Source organism: Ochotona princeps, chromosome 24 (genome assembly GCF_030435755.1).
Source record: "Ochotona princeps isolate mOchPri1 chromosome 24, mOchPri1.hap1, whole genome shotgun sequence".
Taxonomy (NCBI): Eukaryota; Metazoa; Chordata; class Mammalia; order Lagomorpha; family Ochotonidae; genus Ochotona; species Ochotona princeps.
Window position 1 is genome coordinate 20,400,384 of NC_080855.1, and position 22,110 is coordinate 20,422,493.

A 22,110-nucleotide genomic window follows, 5' to 3' on the forward strand; every position below is an offset into this window, starting at 1 on the left:
TATGAGGCTTCCCTAGCTTTTTTTTCTTGTTGCTTTGGCTTCAGGAATACCCAAACAATAGCAGAGTATGGAAGATGCAGGCTGCTTGGACATGCGGTGAGGGACGGCTTCAGCCTGAGGGGCAGGGTGGGGGGTTTGCAGTGAAAGCCAAGGCAGTCTAGACACCCCTCCCACAATAGCCTCATTGAGACCGGTTGCTCAGGGGCTGTGCTGCTCCCATTTGTTGCTGAGAAGCGCAAGGCGCCTGGTTCTGACAGTAACTGAAGTCCTGCACTCAGAACTGGGTGTTTCTGGACAATCTCAGGTTCTCAGAACTGAAACATTCTGTTGTCTACTGACAGAATGCAACCAAAAAAAAATTTTTTTTTTTGACTCCATGTGTTAACACTTGTATACCTCTTTCTCAAACTTGGCTGTTCCCCCAAAAATCTTTAACCGAGTTTACTCTCTGCCAAGAATATGGTTTTGATGAAGACCATGTCAGGCTCATGCCTTCTAGAATCCCTGAGTGCCTCTCACAATCAACCCAGAAATGTTGCAGTCGAGGAACTCGTTAGCAAGATCAATAACCACTGTAGATATCCCAAGGAGCGTATCATGTAGCCCAGAGTCTAAAATCGCAGTCATCAGAGAGATGCCGATCAGAGACTGCGGTTATTAACAACATGTTATTCTCACAACTTGGGGTCTTTTTCTATCCAGGTGTTTCATTAAGTAGTCTCATTTATATGCTCCCAGAAGTCATCAGGTCAACAGTTAGGGTAACACCTGGCTCTAAAGGTAGAGGAAAGCCTCGAGAAGAATGACTTCAGTGTCCACGAAGAATAGCATCCTCGCTTCCCTACACCAACATCTCCCACTGTCACTGCGCAGTCATGATCAGAGTTGGGTTATTTGTGATTCATGCAACATTGTTACTGGAGTGTTCTAATGATTTTTTTTTCCAGGAATTCAAAGAAGTGAAGTATGAATACTTAGCACCCTAGATTGTAAACATAGAAAAAGGAAATGAATAAGCTTAATGTAGTTTCTCATACAGTTGACGTTTGCTTCTTTGTGTAAGGTGTCGTGATTGGAGGTTGGTGTTTATTTAGACTGTTGAGCAAGAGTTACAGATGCTCAAACAGGCAGGTGCCACGGAGGGTCATCGATTTTCAAGTTGATAATGAATTTGATGGTCTATTAAAGACACAACTCACTCTTAATCCTGTCCCCAAATCAGAGGAAGCACATACATTTATATATCTTAAAGACAGAAATATTTTTCTCGAGAAAATCTGAAATTCTGGTCAAACTTGAAACTGGCAAATACACTCCTATTTCGTATCTGGTTGTGAAAGTCTTGGTGGTGTGTCATCTTTCCAGTAGGTGGCAGTGTTGCTTACTGAGTGTCAATGACTTCTCCCTAAATGGAATGATTTTTTTTTTTCCTCCAAAGTACAATAAAGCTGCATTCTTATTTGCACCATTCCCTGTGTAAGTGCTTCATATCGAGTTCAGGTTCTGGAGAGAAATTAAGAAGAGCTCTAGTTGAGGTCAAAGCAAGCTACTTGACCTGAAAGGTTAGCAGTGAAAGAAAGGCAATGCAAACTGCACCTGTGACTCCTGGCCTGCTGCACCTGCAGGATAAGCCCCTGGAGTGTTCAGACTGCCGACTTCCTAGGAAGGAGGGAGGGAAAATACAATCCCCGTAGTCATTTCTTCCTGGTACAGAATCATTAAAAGCAGCATTGATGTTTTCTGCCATCCAGTATGACCTGCTGTGGGTTTTTACATAGCTGATGTTTAACAGAGGAAAAAAGACTGGGTTGGGGGAAGTAAAGTAAAATTTAAATGGTTCCGTCTGGGAGGTTTTGCTCTCATCTGGTTCTGAGCACAGTGACAAACTGGCCGTGAGATGTTTTCATCAATTGTTTCTCATCGCTTGGATATTGATAGAAGTGCTCCTTTCTTAATAATGGTGACATAGTCTATGAGCTTCCAGTGACAAACATAACCCACCGAAGCACCCCCAAGTCACTGTGTATCTGAGGCATCCTTATCCCAGCACAGAGACGCACAGTGAACTCAAGTGGGCTGAGCTGTACGGTCCAGGAGGCCGCAGTGCATAAAGCTGGCTGCATTGTTGACTTGACACAGGCATTACCCTCACAGACTTACATATGACCATCTCCTTAGAGAAGATCGAGTAAAATTAGCTTGTGATCTAAGTGAAAAGAATGCACCCAAGGGACAGGTGTTGGGTTCATGGTCAAGATTCCTGCATCCCATATGTAGAGTGCTTGGATTCAAGGCCTGACTCTAGATTTAAAATAAATAAGTAAATGTACCCAGAACCATTAAGAAATAGCATTGCTCTTTTGTTACTAGTGGGTGATGAGTCAATACTTTAGCAATAATGGACAACAATGACTTAAAAGAATGTCACCCGTGGGGGAGCTATAAAGGCATTTATATTTTGCTGCTTGCTTTATCAGTGTAATATATTTGTGTCATCCTGTGTAGAACTGATTCTAACTTAGATTGTAGTTTGCTCCTTAACTATTTTAAAAGTCAACTTGAGGTTTATAGAAACATTGTAAAGTTTAGTACAGGGGATTCCTATAGAGCACTTCAGTGGTGTTAACATTGTGGGTAACCAAGTATGTTGCACAGACATAAAACCAATGCTTTGTTAATAACTAAACCCCAGAGTATTTTAATTTTGCCATATTTCCACTGATGACCCTTTCCGTCTTTAGGATCTTAGCTCAGAATACTGCATTAGGATACTTGTTTATAATAAAACCATTAGTGTTCACTGAAAATGTATCACCATTTGTGTGGTTATTTTTCCTTTCTATTAAAAAAATATTTTTATTGGAAAAGCAGATAGAGAGAAAGATCTTCCAGTCTCTGATTCACTCCTCAAGTGACCACAGCGGCTGAAGCTAAGCCAGTCAGGAGCCAGGAGCTTCTTCCAGATATCCCATGCAGGTGCAGGATCCCAAAGCTTAGGGCCATCCTCCACTGCTTTCCCAGGCCATAAGCGGAGAGTTAGGAAGTGGAGCAGCCAGGATATGAACTGGCAGTCATATGGGGATCCCAGTGTGTGCAAGATCCAGCCATTAGGCCATTGCACCGAGCCCTATTTTCCATTTTAAAGACTGGAGCACAGGGCCAGTGTTCTGGTGCAGTGAGTTAAGCTGCTGCCTGTGAGGGCAGCATATCCTGTATGAGCGCCAGTTGGAGTTCTAGCTGCTGTGCTCTGATCCAGCTCCCTGACAGTGTGCCTGGGAAAGCAGCAACAGATGGTGCAGGTGCTTGGAGCTCAGCTCTCAGGGTGAGTCCTAGGTAGAGTTCCTGGCTTCTGCTGGGCATAGCCCTGGCTAGTGTAGCCACCTGGGGAGTGAGCCAGTGAATAGAAGCTCTGGTCTCTCCAGCTCACCTTCTTATAAATTCCAGTAAAATAAATAAATCTTTAAAAAGTGAAATAGTGAAACACTAAACAAATTAACCATGTTAGTCATTTTTAGGTGTTAAGTATATTCATAGTTTTGTGGTAACCATCAATACCACCTATCTGGAACTATTTTCAGTTTTTTTTTTTTAATATTTGAAAGGCAGAGTAATGGAGAGAAGCAAAGAGAGAGACCTTCCACCTTTTGGCTCACTCCCTGCATGACTACATCAGCCAGGAGTGGGCCAGGTTGAATGCAGGAGCCAGAGGTGCATCTGGGTCTCCCACACGGGTAGCATAAGCCCAGGTACTTGGGCATCTTCTGCTGCCTTCCTAGGAACATTGCTAGAAAGTTAGAAGTGTAGTAGTCAGAGCTTGAACTGGGCACTCCGATAGGGGATGCAGGTGTCCCCAGTGGTGAGCTGACCCACTATTCCACAATATAAACCCTTCTTTTCATCAGACTAAGTTCATTGAACAGTAGCCCATAGCTCCCAGCAACACCAATTCCACTTACTGTCTGGCTGCACTAAGATCCCTGTATAATACAATCATGCAGTATTGGCCTTTTGATGACTGCCTTGTTTCAACCTTTCGTCAAGGTTCCTCCATGCTGTAGCATATGTGGGAATTGCTTTTTAAAGTATAATTTTCTGATGTCACGGGCTGCTTCCCCTTCTGGCTCTGTGAGTCATGCTCCTGTGAGCATAGCTATCCAAACACATCTTCTGAGATCTTTCACTTCTGTCGGGTGTCTAGTCAGAAGCAGAAGTGCTGGATCATGTGGTTGCTGTGTTCCTATTTGACCACATCCTCACCAGCACTTTATTTTGCTGTTTCTAAAATAGCAACTATTTTTTTTTTAATGTTGTTTACACGATTGAGAAGGATGCACCCCAAGTGGGCCTCCGAGAAGGGTTGAGGGGGTTAGGTATGGAAGAAGGTGGGTGACACACATGTTTCAGTCTTTTTTCCCCTGCTGTGTCCACAGGGGAGGAGGGAGAGAGGGCTGCTCCTTGCTGTCAAATCACAGCAGCACTCGGGGATGGAGGCTGGTCCTTTGATGACACCCTAGAGACCCCGTTGTGGAGAACTGTTCTAAGGCTGTTCCATGAGTAGGCTTGATAGTTCTGAGAAATTGTTGGTTTCATTGCTCCAGGGTTGGAAAATCTTTCCAAAGTCTATTGGTTGACAAAGTTCACCTTAGTGCATTCACAGACCCAGGAACAAAGCTTGGAACAAGACCCAGGAACAAAGCTGCAAAGCTTGGGCATGGGAATTGTCCAGCTTGTTCTGCTTTCCATCCTCTCTGACAAGGCAGTTGATGTCCCATGCTGGCCTAGATGAGCTGACTGTCATGTCCCCCATGTGTGTCTGGGTATGCTGTTCACTGCACAGGCAGGCATCAGCAATGGAGGAGGCCCAGTCCTGATACATGCCCTCCAAGGTTGGACTACATATCCTGTGATTTTCTTGGTGGCCAGGGTCTGCTCTGTACTTACTGCTTATATTGGTATCACTGAGTTGGCATCAGTGGTTTCCAATTTAAAGATGTTTGCTTGGCCTGCCCGAGAATGGGCTCCCAGGTGGCAGGGCTTGGGTCTGGAGGCTTGGGCCATTGGGTGGGTAGGTGGGTGGTTGGGGGCCAGAAGGGTGTGAGTGCTCAGGTGAGTCAGTTCGTACTGGGAGTAGAGCTTGGATCTGAAGGCTTGGGTTCAGATGTTGCTAGGTGCTTGAAGCTAGAGGGGCCGACTATCCCTGGGGCAGGTTCCCAGGCAATGGGGCTTGGGTCAGGTGGCTGGAGTGCCAGTGGTGCTGGGTGAAGCCCTTGGGCCACTTGGCAGTGCAATCTTGAGGGGGGGAATTTGAGGACCGTTAAGGGTCAGACCAAAGCACCAGCCCTTGTGGGATAGCAGAGCTGGGGTAGTCAGGATCAACCAATGCCAAAAACCACTTACTGGTGAACACTAAAGCTAAGACTGAGGACCTACCTGGCAGGGCTAAATTGCAATGGGACGGGAAATGTTATGCTGGGCCATGGCACTAACCAGCATGTGAGAACTGGGCCTGGGGGCAGATTCTGTGGAGAATGTGTGGGCCCCCTCCTGTGATCTGCAATTTCAGCCGGTTTGATTGGGAGCTGGGGGTGGTGACAAGCTGAGCTAGGCATGACCATGGAACCACTGACACTCATGGATACTGGGGTTGGGTACAGGCTGGGTTGACCCATGCTAAGCACCAATAGGCACATCCAAGAATATGGTGTGGGGCAGGCCAGACCACAACATCCACCTCTCATACATAGGTTGGGATGGAGAGGATAGTCTGTGACTGGTAAGGACCTAGCACCTGCTGGCACATGTGAGATCTGGGTCTGGGGATGGGTCTTGTGGGGGAACTTGGGAAACTCCCCTGGTGGGCCACAGCTCCCACTGGTGAGCATGTGATTCAGGCCTGAGAGTTGGTCAGACCGGGCAGGGTCGCTCCACCCATTGGCAAGTGTGTGGGGTGGTTTTGGAAGGGGTGGACTGGGCAGGGCCATGTCAACTTTAGCTCACTGGCAAGTGCAAGAGCTAGGTTGGAATGCAGGACATGCTGGGCTAGGTTATCACACCTACTGGTTTGCATGAGTCAGGGATGGGAGTGGACTGGGCCAGGCCAAGCTGTAGCACTCACCAGCGAGAGCTGGGACTGGGAGTGGGTTGGACCAGGCCAGGCTGCAGCATCCGATGGCAGAGGTCAAGACAGAGGATGGGCTGTACCGAGCTGGATCAGAGCAACTGCTGTCATGTGCAAGATCTTAGGCTGGGGACAGACCTGGCTGGGGAGCTAAGGAGATGCCCTAGCTGGATTGTGGCTCCCACTGGAGAGCACAAGAGCTGGAATGGGGGTGGTGAACTGGGTTAGACATGGCTGCAGTGTTCCTCAGCACAAATGTGGACTGGGTCTGAGGTGTGCCAGGCTGGGCTAGACTCAAGCACTCACTGGGGCTCATGAGAGCCAGAGTGGGTGTAGGACGAGCTGGGCTAGGTTTTGGCTCCCACTGGACCATGAAAGCTGTGTCAGGGTGTGGATTAGGTGTGTCTGGACGGCAACACCCAACAGTAAGTACAGGATTGGGTGTGGGCCAGGTTGGGAGTTTGGAGAAGGTGTGCAAGCCCAGTGGGGAGTAGTGGGAACTCCCCTGCTGGTGAGCATGAGAGCTGGGACTGGGGCTAGACCAGAGTGGGCCGGGCTACAACACCTTATCAGCTACATGTGAACTGGGTGGGGAGAGAGCCAGGCTGGGCTAATCAATTGTATCAACTGGTATAGGCATGAGCCAAAGCAAGTGCAGGTGGGTTGGACTTTGCTGCAGCATCAGTTGGCAAGTGCTGGGACTGGGAGCAAGTCTTGTGGAGCTAGATTGTAGAAACACCAGCAGAGTGCAAGATTTGGGGAATGGGTCCAATGGGGAGGTTATGGGAACTTCTCTGATGGGCTGCAACTCCCACTGAGTGGTGAACATGAGAATCAGGACTGGAAGCAGGCTTGGCTGGACAGGTGGTAGCACCCACTGGCATGAGTGTGGGCTGGAGGGCAGAGTTGGTTGGGTTGAGTTAGGCTTCAATGCCCAATGATGTATACAAGATTTGAATGGGATATGGGACAGACTGGACCAGTCCATTGTACATGCTGGCAGGCACAGGAACCAGAGCTGGGAGCCGGTCCAATGGGGATTATTGGGGGATTCTCTGACATGGGCTTCAGCGCCCTCTGGTGTACATGAGGGTGAAGCATGTGGTGGGCAGGTTGGGCTGGGCCGCACACAGAACCCATCGGTTTGCAGAGGAAGGAGGGCATAACAAATTAATCAATTACTGCAGTGAACCTTGACAACAAACTTCTAGGTGAATGGAGCCTCTGAGGAAGACTACGACAGCCAATTGACCTCGGGAGAATTTTCTCATCTTTGGAGTGGCAATATTAACAGCATTTCAGAACTAGCAAAATAACTTGATCAGAACCCTCAGAACATGCTCCACAATGGGGACCAGGAGATGACATCGGGTACTGGGCGTGGTTTCTCTCACTGTATCCTCCCATCCCCCCAGATACAGGAAGAAGAAAAAGAAAATGTGTGAACAATGGTCTTGCCTACTTTCCCTTGCTCCTCAGCCTTTCCCCTGACCAACTAAGTAAACAGAAGACTTTTGCTGCTAAACTTAAATACTTTCAGAGAATTGGGAAGCTTACATAACAAGAGCTTAAGATTTCCCCCTGGATTTTAGGGTCAGTGTGCCATATTCTTCCAAGTTAAACAGTATATTCTCATTATATAATCATTTAAAAATTACTTTCAATAGATGTAAAATTTTCCCCTCAAATGACTCTACACCTGAACTTCTTCAGTTATGGAAAATAGTTAATAATAGATTGCACCCCATTTAAACATGCTGTTGAGAACAGAGTGCAGAATATTAGTTCTGAATGGGTCTGTGCCCTCAACACTTTCTCAAATGGTAACTTTGCAGTGGCCGGAAACCTACTGGCAGGCCTCTGGTTTTCCAGTGCTTAAGTTTGTTACTTTACTTTTGTTATTATTTATAAGGTGGCTGTGACTAACCATAAAACTCCAATGGGTTTTGCATTACAAGTAACACATTTATTATAAAAGGAAGAAAATAAAATTGACCCATGAAACAATCTTGAAATTACCACTATTGCCATCTGGCATGTCCTTCCTGCCTTTTTTTTTTTAATTTTTAAAGATTTATTTATTTGAAAGTCAGAATGACAGAAAATGGTAGAGATAGAGATCATATGTATATATATATCTCCTATATATACAGGAGATAGATAGATGGATGGATAGATAGATAGATAGCCTCTGGGTCACTCCCCGAAATGGCTGCAACAGCAAGGGCTGAGCCCAGCAGGAGCCAGGAGCCAGGAACTCCACCCTGGTTTCATGTATGAGAGCAGAAACCTCCCAGGCACATTAGAGGGAGCTGGATTGGAAGGAAATGGAGCAGCCAGGACTAGATCTGACAGTTTGATAAAGTATACCGGCATTGCAAGTGGTGGCTTCGATATGCTGCCGAAACTTGAGTGCCTCATTCTTTCTCAGCACTGTGCGCACACAAGTAGGCACGTGGGCACGGTGTGTGCCTAAAAGATGAACGTTTGAACACTAAAGCATGACTACACACTTTTATCTTTCCAAGATGAATCATGTGAAAGTCAGACACCCTATTCTGGCACCGAAAGCTGTCCGAAGATAGAAGCTATTTCCCATCACGTTCCTATCCCTGGGGGCTTGAGGGCAGGGGACTAAAGCCAGACCGTGGGGATAGGATGGACATTGTAGAGGATGTTGGACGCCTGTATTATTTAACTGACTGATGCATGGGCATCAGAACACCATGGTTGGTTGTTTCTAAAGAGAATGTTTAGTTTTGCCTCTGTCCACATTAGGCAGCTCAATAATTGCTTTAAAAAGTCACTGGCAATGAGATGTGTTTCATTAAACGGTAAGGATTGCAAGGAGACTGACCGCGAGTCCACAATTACGTTTTCATTAAGCAGAGTGACGCATGAACCTCACCGTGCAAACCTCGCAGCTTAATGCCTTTCCTTCCCGTTTTAATGAAAGTTCGTGTCACACATATATGTTACTTGCTGTTTGACTTTTGGATCTAAAATCATTTCCTTGTGTTGCAAATATATGCTCTTTGTGCGTGATCATTTTTAATGACCATATCACTCTGCGTTGAGGGATTAATTAGTTCCTTATTGGCAGACACTTAATGTGGATCTTTTTCTATCACTCTTTGTGTGTGTACATCTATAGATTTTACTATTAAAATATTTTATTGTAAAAGACACAAGGCACCTGGAAAATAACAATGAGCCTGCCTCAGTGTTTTCTGAAGTTACCAACAGATGGCAACTGATCCTCTCTTCACACCATCACCCAGCAAACCCAGGGTCCCAACAGCTCGGTTTTGTAAATATTTATCTGTAAAAGATAAGGAGTTTCTTTGCCGCCAGCACACCTTCAAAAAAGCCAAATCATAAAACACCATCATTAGTACATTGCTCCGATTGCACGATCATTGTTTCAATGGCAGGCTGGGAGCCAGATCCAAATGGAATGGGATTACAGGTCGTTGGTGCTCTGACCTAACGCTCCCTGCCTCGCTGCTGTGTTCCGGACCCGTGAGGAGAGCGCATTTTTTTGCGCCCTGCTTGCACCCTCTGTAGGGAACTGCGCTGCCTGCTGCTCCCTCTGCCCAGTTTCTCTCTGAGACTTCAGAAGGGAGGAGTTGACAGAGCCGCAGCCTGCGGCTGCCCCGCCACTGCCCCGCCACTGCCCCGCCACTGCCCCGCCACTGCCTCCACTCTCCGGGGGCCCGGCAAGGCTGCGTAGTTGGCGCGCCCTGGGTGTCCCGCGGCCCCACCTCGCGCCGCCCGCGCGGGGACTCAGTGCAGAGGAGCCAGAGAACCACAGGTGAGGCGCGCGTAGAGGAATGGGCCGGGGCGGGGGGCGGGGGAGCCGCAAGGCAGAGCGCTGGGTTAGGGGCTCTCTGCTTATCTGCCAGAGAAGGGACGTGAGGTTGCGAGGTAGACAGAGAGAGAAAGAGAGCCGGCAAAGTGCCTGGAAACAAGCGCCCTTGGGGTGGAAGCCCCCATGGGTGGGGTGGGAGGGGGAGATGAATCATTGATGGAAAGGATGAAAGCTTACTTAGTTATAGTACTAATAACAACAGCGATGCCTGCTGAGCAATAATAATAGCAAAAAACGATAGATCAATACTAGTCATCATGGCTACTCTTAACTGAGTTTTGCTTAGGATTTGTTCTTTATGTATTTTATTTAAAATTCAATTGTGCGTATTTATTTGTTTTTAGTTGAAAGGCAGAGTTTGAGAGAGAGAGAGAGAGAGAGAGAGAGAGAGAAAGAGAGAGAGAGAGGGATCTATCATCTTTTGGTTCATTCTGCAAATGGTCTCAGTGGCTGGGCTAGGCTAACGGGAAGCCAGGAGCCAGGAACGCCATCTAGGTGCCCAAACTCTGGGCATCTTCTTCTGCCTTCCCAAGCACATTTTTAGGGAGCTGGATTGAAAGCAGAGCATCCAGGGTTCAAATCAGGTGGCAGCCACAACGCTGATCCCCCAAATGGTTTTAGAAGAAAGAGGGGGAGAGAGAGAGGAGAGAGAGAGAGAGGCAGAGACAGAGACACAGAGAGATCTTCCCACCATGGATGCACTCCCCAGATGCCCTTAATAGGATAAAGCAGGAACCAGGAACCCAGTCCAGGTCTCCCACTTGAGTGACAGGGACCAGAACACCTGGGCCCTGCTGCCTCCTAAGGCATGCCTCGGCGGGAGGCTGACGTGGAGAGCAGAGACGACACTCGGCCCCAGGTACACTGACCTGCAATGCAGATGCTCCAGATGCTGTCATGATTGCCAGGCCAAATGCACAGGCTCCAGACTTACCTATTGCAGTATAAAGAAAATAGTGTCTACCCGCAGGTGTTGAGAGGAAGACCTGGGAAAACTGTAGGCAAAACTTAACCCACTGAGTGTGCCTTGGAATCATGCTCAGTCCCTGCACTACTCAGGGGGCAGTGCCTTCCCCGAGAGGCAAAGGCATTGGCCCCACGGCAAACAGCTAGTGATAGATGGCCCACATTTCAAGCAGCGGCTCCTGTCTCCAGGACACTGGCAGTAAACAGAGAGGCTGCAGAGCACAGGTAGGAAGCACGCGGCATTGCTTAGTTCTCGCTTTTGCCACTGGCCTCTCCCTAGCTGCCTGACTTGGGACCAGCCTCTTGATCTTCTAGAACCTGTTTGCTTCTCTGTGAAATGAAGGTAGTGGTTAACATTTGCCTCAAGGAGTTTGTAGAAATGAATTGAGGCAGTGAGTGACTCGCTGTGCATTGGCAGGATCGAACAGCCCTTGTCCCCCCAGGAGCTCTCTGTCTGCTAGGTGACCCTTGTACACCTAGCGACCTTCTCTGTGAAATAAGGCTTCAGGGCTGACAGGAGAGTCAGTGACAGCAAGGGTGTGGCACGCGGCTAATGCCCAGCAATCTCTCTCTCTCCTCTGCCCTTTCTTTCCTTGTTGAATCCCTAGCCTCTTGTTTGCTCTGTGAGGCTGAAAGAGGAGGGGGATGTCTGTGCCTCCCACCCACAAAACACATACTTTCTTTGCTTCTGCTCCCCCCCCCCGGGAGTGGGCTGCTTCCAACAGCGGAGCATTTGGTGCCGACATGGAGCATTTGAAAGAACTGAATCCAGTTACCAGGGCCAATGATGCTCACCAAGTTCATGTTAATAATCATGAAATGTATTTACAAATATTTTGGAGGCGTGGGGAAATCTGTCAGTTAGTTGTTTGACTGTTCATACAAATGTGTTCATGATAGAGATATTTTTTAACCTATATATTTATTTATTTTGTACTTTAAAAAATTTTTTGATACAATTTAGTTGGCAGTGGGCTCTGCCCGCCCCCTTCCCCAAATTCCCTCCCCTCCATTTTGTTCTCCCCTGTAGGTTCATGATGTGTGTCCATCGTGAATTTTCCCAAGTCCATCATGCTTCCACTCGAGTGTCTCCCCACCGTGCAGGGGACTGACATTTTGTTGCAGGTTCATTCTTGTATCCTGAGGCCCTAATGTAGGTACAGTGAGGATTAGGTCTTCGTTGTTTATAGGCAGTACCAATAACAGTGATAAAGGGAACATTGACCATCTCAGGTGATTCTAAGCAGTCAGCCTCTTGTGGATGATTGACATGATAGCGATCTTAAATGGAGCCATCTAGCATGGAATCATGAATGGTTGGTTTGGGTCTGGGAGAGGATGTTGCAGCATGAGGGGCATTGCTTAGCAACGTATCTCATAGGAGATCAAAGCCTCCTACCCAAAGAGTGCCTTAGTCTATCTTTGCCTTTCCTGTCTTAATGTGGAAATTTGTGTGTCCTGGGATACTCCGGAGAGCCTCACCCAAACTCTGTTTTGTGGGAGAACTGTTTATTTCGTGTTTGGTGTTATTGTTGCTGTTTTCATTTTGGGTTTCACTGAAAGAATCCTTGCCTGCCTTTTTTCCACCTGCCCTTGTAGTCTGGGGTGGGTAAGGGGTAGGACAGGTGCAGAAAGCTATCGGATCCTCGCATCGCCACTGCCCTGCCTGGTCCTTTCAACTGTTTTGGCCAATCTGCTAAAGGATATCACCCCAAAGGGCTTTTAATTAACACCAGATCCTGAGCTGCCGATGGGCTGGGGTTTGTTGGAATGAAGACATTCTGGGGAGTAGAAAGCAGAGCATTTGTTTCTGTAATCAGAAACCTCTCTTGTGGGGCTAATAAGGGGACTGTAGCAATAAGCACAAGAAACCTCATTGTCTGGGAAACTGGAGGATTGTGAATAAGCCCAATATCAAGGGCAGCTGACCAGAGGGAGGGGAGGAAAAAAGAGCCAACACTTCCCCAGGGCCAATGAGACGCCAAGCCAGGAAGAGTCATTGTTAGAGTCAGGAGACCTCAACAAGTTCATGGAAAATGGAATCAAAAGATGAGTTTCTTTCGTTGCAGAAAAAAAAATCATCCAAATTTATGCATAAGTTTTTCTATCATTTACATCTCCCAAGTGGCCCCTCTTGGGCCAGCTCCAGGGTGATGTTTCTGAGGCAGAAGGCAAGTGCCTACAAGGTGCTTTGAGTTCTGGTTCACTCCGTCTGCTAGCAGGTGCAGTTTTGGGTATCTAGAGAGTTCGTGGTTTATTTTTTGCCTTGGGCAGTAAAAGGAGCACAGCTGCTTCTGCAAGCTGGTTGTGGAGGTCTCTTTGGGAGAAAACGATTCATTTGCAAAGCAGGTAAGGCAATACCAGGGATGCATGTGTTGAACAAGACTGGCACGTCCATCAGACAACTGCAAAAGACCATGGGTGTGCATGATGGGGTTCCCTTTAGTGCAGAACATTCCTGTTAATAGTGTAAGAGGGTGATGTCATGTAATTGGGCTGGGGCCTCCTCAGAGTCACCTGGAGTGAAGCCAAGCATGACCACGCTTGATCTCTTCCCACCACCTGAAACTTCCCTGTTTTGAGTGGTCTTCACCTTTCTACACTTGACCTCAAGGACTCTGCATGTACCTGTTTTTCCTTCCAATCCTCTTGCCACTTCCCTATCAACTGTAAAATATCATGAGTATACAGAAGTAGGTACAGGCAGGAGTTGCTTAATGTAGGAATGCATTCTGAGAAACACATCATTGGATGACTTTATGATTGCTGGGATGTGAGAGTGCACACACTAAATGCACCTAGATGATGCAAGGGCAGTCACTCAAAATGTCCTCTCCATACGATCCAGAGATATGGTAGAGGCAGGTGTTTGGCATAGTGGATAATCGGCTTGCTTAGGATGCCTGCATCCTATAGCAGAGTGCCTGGGGAAGGCCATTATAGTAATACTAGGGTAGGGGCTTAGATGGGACAAAACAAGTGAGATCTAAATATTATAAAAACTTAAGGAATTTTATGCCTGTCTTTGTTTTCTGTTCTCAAATACATTTGTTAATAAGACAAACCTGAGTCACTTCACTTCTGTGCTTCAATCAGTTATAGGCAAATGTCCCAGGAACCCACAATACACTCCCTTTTGCTGTTTCTTTTTCTGAGCCATGGAGTGGCAAGCCATGGAGTTTCCAGTTCCAGGCAGGGTAAGTCTCGGGGAAGGAATCCCTTCTCTTGATTTGCACACATTTTACGGTTTAGGGAGCTAGATCAACTCAGGTACATGATGCCTTAGGGTATCCTGGTGTGTGTGTGTGTGTGTGTGTGTGTGTGTATGTGTGTGTATATGTGTGTGTGTGTGTGTGTGTGTGTACAGGAGGGATTTTCACAACTATTACGACAGGGTTTTTCAAATCACGTTTTTCTTACAACACAGGTGTAATTAAAGTTCAATAAAAATTTCCCTCCAGTCACTTTTTCATAGGCTCTCCTCAAAACTCTTAATTGGATTTCTGAAGGTCACACAATTCAATTCTAACGACACATCCCACGGCTTTCTTACAGATTTGCATCCATTGTTACAGAAAATGGCGGTGAGTGTTTCATTTTTCCTTTTATCAAAATTCCCTCCCCTGGAACTGCCAACTTTTGAATGTTATACTTGATGTTATCTCCTTTGCCTCTTAGGAAGAAATAATAGAGGGAAGCTATCTGAATGGTAATGTCTCCACTCTGCTCCCACGTGTGTCCTCTAAGGATTCCAGACAGAATGCAGCTGTGGTCTCGCTGGAATGATTCCCTTTTAAGTTGTCTTTTCATTTTATTCCCACTGTAGCATTGCTGGATTTCATGCAGTTTCAAAGGTAACCCACCCTGCCGAGCTGGGGCGGGGGTGGTGGTGGTAGTAGAAATGGGTTAGATTTTTAATGAAGATTCTTAATGAAAATCTCTTAATTATAAATGTCAATCAAAGCACACACATTCCAAAACATTTATTGCTTTTCCTGCTGTAATGTAAGTGTCAAAATTTATCAAGTACTCACTCTGTAACAGAGGTTATGAACCTGAAGATAATGTCAATGGATAATTGGGATATATATACTTTTTCAGGCTAAATATTTAATTAACTAGTTAGTGAATCCATTGATCTATTTATTTGTCACAAAAATGGAACTAATAAAGGTTATTGATAAGTATTGACTATATGCTGGGCACTTTTTTAAGCACTCTGCATGTTTGAGTAAATTTCAACCTTGCAACTTTTGGCCATATTTCACAAAAAGGGGAACTTGTGCACAAGCAAATTCATCAAATTCCACTTGAGAGTTAGAACTCAAGTTGAAATCCAGATTTGGAGTTCCCATTCTTCTTCTCTTTTTTTAAGGATTTATTTTATTTTTATTGGAAAGTCAGATATACAGAGAAGAAGAGAGACAGAGAGGAAGAAGATCTTCCATCTGACGATTCACTCCCCAAGTAGCCGCAATGGCTGGAGCTGAGGCAATCCGAAGCCAGGAGCCCAGAGCCTCTTCTGGGTCTCCCATGTGGGTGCACAGTCCCAAGGCTTTGGGCCATCTTTGACTGCTTTCCTAGGCCACAAGCAGGGAGTTGGATGGGAAATGGGGTTGCCGGGATTAGAACTGGTGCCCATATGGGATCCTGGGCATGCAAGGTGAGAACTTCAGTGCTAGGCTATTGCGTTGGGTCCTGGAGTCCACATTCTTAGCTATCCTACTCTCTTGTAGGGTATGCTGCATCTTACCTGTCCTAGTGTGCTATTACAAGAGTTGGGATATTGTGTCTGGCTCTGAACCTGGTCACTGTCTTTAAGACAATGGGATCCAGGCAGATTTCTAGCTTTGGAAACTCCCTGACTGCTGTCCCAAGCTAATAACCTCCTACTGCCAGCACTGGATTGCTACTGGGCCTGACTTCCTCAGCATTCTCTTTGAGTTCCCATCCCCTGGTGGCGTGGCTATGCAATACTGTTTGTAGGAGAAGCTCTCATTGTGGCTTTCTCCTGTCTGTCTTCAACTGAAGCTCCCACGTGTGGACGGCAGACCTGTCCCACCACGTCCTGGCCTATCTGCATTCACGGAATGTTGCCTTCACCATCCCCAGCCTGCAGGTAGGTACCTGAGCCCTATTTGTGCACTTCCATCTCAGTGCCTACAGATGGCAAACCCAGGGTGCAGGTAGTTGGAGAAGTGAGACTGCCTGTGCTCCCATTAACAACAGAGTCTCTTCCACTCTTTTTTCTTGAAATATGACACATGATCTTTTGTCTCTTTCCTGTTTTCTCATCTCTAATGGAGACAGTCTGTATTCCTGTTCAGGCTGAGATGTCCGTTAAAAAGACATACCAAAGTAGCTCAAGCAATGTAGTGGGGATTTTTGTTTGTTTGTTTGTTTGTTTTTCTCATGGATCTGAGTGGGAGATTCAGAGTGGAGAAAACGTAGTATTTTACAAAGCCATTCAGAAGCAGGAGGTCCTTTTATCTTCTCACTCTGTCATCCCCTAGAAAGTTGAAATAGCACATTTTTTCCCGTCTAAGCCAGGGGGTTGGTGGAAAGGGGAAAGTTATGCTTAAGTATCTTCTAAGTTACATAGTTCCTTCTGCCCAGCTTTCATTGGGCCACTGGCTGTAGGTATTTCTCACTACTAGGCAGCTGTGTATGTAGCTAAAACTTGAGGGATTCTATTGATAAAAAGAACACCAGGAGAGTGGATGTTTGGATTCACTTATCAATCTTTCAATCACAGATCTAGGAAATATTTTCTCCGCTTTAAACTTTACTAAAGGGAGGACAACATCATAGCATGTTGGTAGGTAGTAATAGATATTTGTCTTAAAGAGTATAGTGGGGCGTAGTGGGGCCCAGGCAAACTGGATAGCGCATGTCTTTTCAGCATGACAATAAACTCAGTGTGGTTTGTTATGTCTTCACTATTATATTGTGAATAGCATAGATAATTAAAGGAGTATTAATTTGGCACTCAACAACTATTATCTGGTTTAACAATGAATAAAGCTCCAATATATGTCTTTGTTGTTTCCATTTTTACTTATTTTTGAAAGATTTATTTATTGATTGGAAAGGCAGAGAGAGAGAGAGAGAGAGAGAGAGAGAGAAAGAGAGAGAGAGGTCTTCCATTTACTGGTTCGTTTCCTAAATGACCATAACAATTGAGGCTGTGCCAGACCAAAGTCAGGAGCCTGAAATTCTATCCAGGGGCCCAAACACTTGGTCCATTTTCCACTCCTTTCCCAAGCACATTAGCAGGAAGCAGGATTGAAAGTGGAGCAGCCAGGACTCAAACCAGCACTGGCATCCCATGCCAGCGTTGGCAGATGGAGACTCTACTTGCTACATCTGTCTCCCACCTTCTTTGGCTTTGAAGTTCCCATCACCTACAGGGATCAGGCTGGCTGTGGCTGTTGGATCTGTGCTGATTTGGAGAGCTATTTCAGTGGGCAGCCGCCACTGTCTTCCTGACAATCATCCATAAAAGGATTCATTCCTAGTGTGACCCAGTTTTATCATTTCCCAAGAGACGTTTGAAATATGGAGTTTGTAATGAATTCCTTGACTTTTCATTGTTGACAGCCAAAACAAAAACAAAAGTGTTTTGGAGCTGGCCAAACCAAACCCACCTGTAGGTTGCTGCTGGGAATTACAGGGAAGTGGACCAGGCTGCTGGCCATGGTGCTGACTGTGTGCTGCTCTGCATCCTCACCTACTCCCTCACACTGTGTCCAGGCAGCCATGGAGAACCACCTGGAGCAGCGTTTGTACCAGCCACAGAAGCTGCTGGAGGACCTAAGGAATACGGATGTGCAGCAGTTCCACACAGCCATGAAGTACCTCTCAGAGGACAGGAAAGGCCGTGTGGTGAGGTGTCCTCTGCATCCTGGGAGTTAGGGGGGCATCTAGGGCTTGGTAGTCTCTGTGGAACTGAATTGTTGAATTGAGCTTGAGCCAGGCCTGGGCACTTCTTTATCTCTTCCTTCATCCTTCCTCTCTCAACTGCTCTGGGAATTTTAGGCCTAGATTTTCTCACACATCTTCTGCAAAGTTCAGATAAGCAACCTTGTCATTCATGTTCATATAGGTAGTAGGAAGTGCGAGACGCAGAGCATCTCTGGAGAGTGAGTTCAGTGAACGAACACCCATGGAGTAAGTACTATGCACCATAGGACTTGGGCACAAACCTTGTGCCTGCCCTCAACTGGCTTCCCATTTTGAAGGGGAGACAAGATGCAGAAACACACAGTAACCCCCACAAAATGAGGTTAGTAACAGAAGAGAATCATAGAGCAAGGCCTCCAAGGCCCACCAAGTCCTTGGGACCCAGACAGGTGAGGTGTAGAGGCTGCTTTAATGTGAAACAGAGTTTCCCAAAAGGAGCTGGATCATTTAAATATCTTTTTAAAAAAGATTTATTTATTTTATTACAGCCAGATATACAGAGAGGAGGAGAGATAGAGAGGAAGATCTTCCGTCCAATGATTCACTCCCCAAGTGAGCCGCAACGGCCGGTGCACGCCGATCTGAAGCCGGGACCAGGAACCTCTTCCGGGTCTCCCACGCGGGTGCAGGGTCCCAATACATTGGGCCATCCTCGACTGCTTTCCCAGGCCACAAACAGGGAGCTGGATGGGAAGTGGAGCTGCCGGGATTAGAACCGGCGCCCATATGGGATCCCGGTGCATTCAAGGCGAGGACTTTAGCCGCTAGGCCACGCCGCCGGGCCCCATTTAAATATCTTTTTAAAAAAATCTATTTGAAAGAGGAATAGAGAGGTCTAGATAATCAGAGGATAGATAGGTAAGTAGATAGAACTCCCATTCATTGGTTTACTGCTCAAATGCCTGCAACAAGCAGGGCTGGGCCAGGCTGAAGCAAGGAACCATGAAATCCTTCCAGTTCTCCCACGTGATGACAAGGGTCCACGCACTGGAACCATCACTTGCTGCCCCCCAGGACGCTTTAGCAGCAAGTTGGGGCAGAAGCAAATTTGGACCAGGCACTCCTATGTGGGGTGCAGGTGTCCCAAGTCGAGGCTTAAGCTGCTATGCTACAATGCTTGCCCCAACTATTTAAATATTTTACTAGTCACGTATTTGTTTTTATATCTGTTATGAACATATGACATCTCCATCAAACCAGTTGGATAAGGATGCAATGTTTCAATGAGAAATAAATTAAAGCTCTTTCTTCTTTCTTTCTTTCTTCCTTCCTTTCTTTCTTTCTTTCTTTCTTTCTTTCTTTCTTTCTTTCTTTCTTTCTTTCTTTCTTTCTTACTGTTACTTTTTAAAGACTTCGGTTATGAACTAAATATTAGCCCAGGTAGTGCTGGAGCAGGGCTGTGAATGTGGCCCTGCTCACTGAGGGTCCCCTCTGGACATGAGCGTCCTGAGGCAGTGGTCAGCAAACCACTTCTGTTAAGGGCCAGCTTGTGCATACTTAGGCTTGGCAGAGGCTGTACCATCTCTATTGCAATGACTCAGTTTCTTTTTTTTTTTGTAGCATAAAAATATCAATGACATATAAAAGGACATGTGTAAATGTGTTCCAAAACCTTTATTATCAAACACAAAAATCAGATGGTGGGCCACAGCTGGCTGGCAATTGTGTTAAGGGTTTAATATGCCTAGACCCTGTGAGCCCTCTGCAGGATTGAGAATATGAATAAAAACTCGCTACATTCCAATGTGGACCCGGGGTTTGCAGAGGGCTTCACGGCTCGAAAGGGGCATGTCTGTAGTTGGGCTCCTGGTTCCAGCTGTGAGCTCTCTGGCATCTGATGGTCGTGCCTATGGGTCTTGTCTCAGAATAATGTCTTAAAATCTACGGAACAAAGCACGGAGGATTCCAAACAAAGCCAGCAATGTTGAAAAAAATGTTCCTCTAAGTATGTAAACACATTATATGCTATTTTCTTTAAAAGATACTTTAAATTTTATTTGGAAGGCGGAGTGATGGAGACAGAGGGAAAGATGGAAGTCTTCTGTCTTGGTTGATTCCCCAAATCGTTGCAATGGTGGGGGCTGGACCTGGAACTCTCTCTGGATTTTGCATGTGGTGGCAAGGGCCCCCTTAGTTGGTCCATGCTCAGCTGCTGCTTCAGGTGGTTTAGCAGGGAGCTACATGGAAAGTGGCGCACGGGACCCGAGTCGGCACTGCAGTAGGGGATGCTGGGCTTGCACGCTGTAGCTTAACCCTCTGTACTGCCATGCAGGTTCCGACATGCTTGTCTAACACACTCACAGAGAAGCCTTGGCAGCAGATCTCGTGTCTTCAGCAACTTGGGGGACATGTGGAGGGTCAGCAAGATTTTGGAGCTCTGCAGCAAGGACGATGGGGTGTGAGAAAACAAGCGGCTTCCACCATCACCACCGCACTGTCCCAGTGCCTACCTTCATCCCCGGAGGAAATGCCCAATGCCCATTCTAGGCTAGGAGCACATGAAGATGCAATTTCCCCCTGGATATTCACAGACACCCTACATGCTATCTTCTTTTCTGTTCAATCATAGACAGTGTGTAACTGAAGCTGTCGGCATTCCAGGGTTCAACATTTCCTTTTTTTTTTTTAGACATTTTTAAAATTGATTACATTGCATTATGTGACACAGTTTTATAGGCACTGAGATTCCTCCCCCCAACTCCTCCCCAGTGGATTCCTCCACCTTGGGGTTCAACGTTTCAAAGCATCTTTCTGACTACCTACCTGTATCTTTCTTTTTTTAAAAAAAGATTTATTTATTTTTATTAGAAAGGCAAATATATATAGAGAGGAAGTAAGACAGACAGGAAGATCTTCCGTCTGATGATTCACTCCCCAAGTGGCTGCAACAGCCACAGCTGTGCTGATCCAAAGCCAGGAGCCTCTTCCAAGTCTCCCACATGGGTGCAGGGTCCCAAGGCTTTGGGCTGTCCTCAACTGCTTTCCCAGGCCACAAGCAGGGAGCTGGATGGGAAGCAGGGCTGCCAGGAAATGAACCAGCGCCCATATGGGATCCAGGTGCGTTCAAGGCGAGGACTTTGGGCTCTAGGCTACCACGCCAGACCCCTTGCCTGTATCTTTCTCTCCCTCCCTCTATCTCCTTCCAGTTATTCTGCATCTTCTAGGTACGCAATGATGCACACGGCTTGAGTCGCCAGGGGCTCAACCCTGCATGCCCATTAGACCCACCGCCAGGGCTCCAGCCTGAGCCAATTGCATCAGATTCTAGATAGACGTGCAGGACATCAGTACTTTAAGAGGGCACCGCGGGCGATTCTGACGTGTAGCCAGAGTTGAGCATTATGGGCTTGGAGGCAGGACAGGCACACCTATACCAGACTACCAGAGTTGGGCTCGGGATGATCTGGGAGCACGGAGTGGAGGGAAATCTGCGTTGAACTAGGAAGGGGATCAGAGAAGTCTTTCCCCAGGAGCGGACGGCTGAACTTGACTTTAAAGATGAGCTGAATTTCACTAGAAGAAGGAACGGGGCAGAAGTTAGTCTGAGATGGGTAAAGAGAGTGAGAAGTGGCCCACGGTAGGTGGAGCAGAAGAAAGCCTTGACTTTGCTGCAGGTGATGAAATATTCTAGAACCTTCTCTGTGGTTAAGCACTGATCCTGAACGTCCCCGTTGGTGCAGTTCGTGACTCCTCTCAGGCGCCTCTTCGACCCTGGGCCTTCCTCCTTCCTTTAGGACCTGAACGATGTGGTAGTCATAGACTTGGGGGAGATGCGAGAGCAAGCCTTGCAGAGCCCCGGAGTGAACCGCAGCCTGCTTCTCGTCACGCTGGAGAGGTGTTTTCAGGTGTTGAACCCCCTGGAGTGTGTGGAGATCCTGCGGAAGATGTTGAGAGGGTCCCCGGGGAGCTTGCTGCAGCCTGACATCACAGAGCGCCTGCCCCGGGACCTGCGCCAGGACGTCTTTAAGAACCTGTGAGTGCGGCCTCCCTCCTGCGGCACTGCACACTCCGCCCACCAGGGGCCGCTGTGGGAGCTCCAGCGGGAGACAGCTCGCTGAGGCGAAGTCTGGCACGGGCAGGCAGGGAGTCTGGAGTCGAGGCTTAGAAGCCCCTGCGTTAGAGACATGGTTGGACTAGGACTGGTTCTAGAATTCCAGTCAGGCGGCTACCATCCTCACATTTTATTTTGGTC

At 47.0% G+C, this 22,110-nt stretch overlaps 1 protein-coding gene across 1 annotated transcript in view; it reads left to right on the plus strand.

The window, feature by feature from the left end:
• The first annotated feature begins 14,533 nt into the window (after window positions 1–14,533).
• OTOA (otoancorin) overlaps window positions 14,534–22,110 on the plus strand; it is a 51,519-nt gene continuing 43,942 nt past the window's right edge. Inside the window, exons 1-6 of the mRNA XM_058681091.1 lie at window positions 14,534–14,539; window positions 14,634–14,664; window positions 14,782–14,809; window positions 15,987–16,074; window positions 17,709–17,840; window positions 21,653–21,891. Of these exons, the coding sequence (XP_058537074.1) occupies window positions 14,534–14,539; window positions 14,634–14,664; window positions 14,782–14,809; window positions 15,987–16,074; window positions 17,709–17,840; window positions 21,653–21,891 (524 nt within the window). The remainder of the gene's footprint in view (window positions 14,540–14,633; window positions 14,665–14,781; window positions 14,810–15,986; window positions 16,075–17,708; window positions 17,841–21,652; window positions 21,892–22,110) is intronic.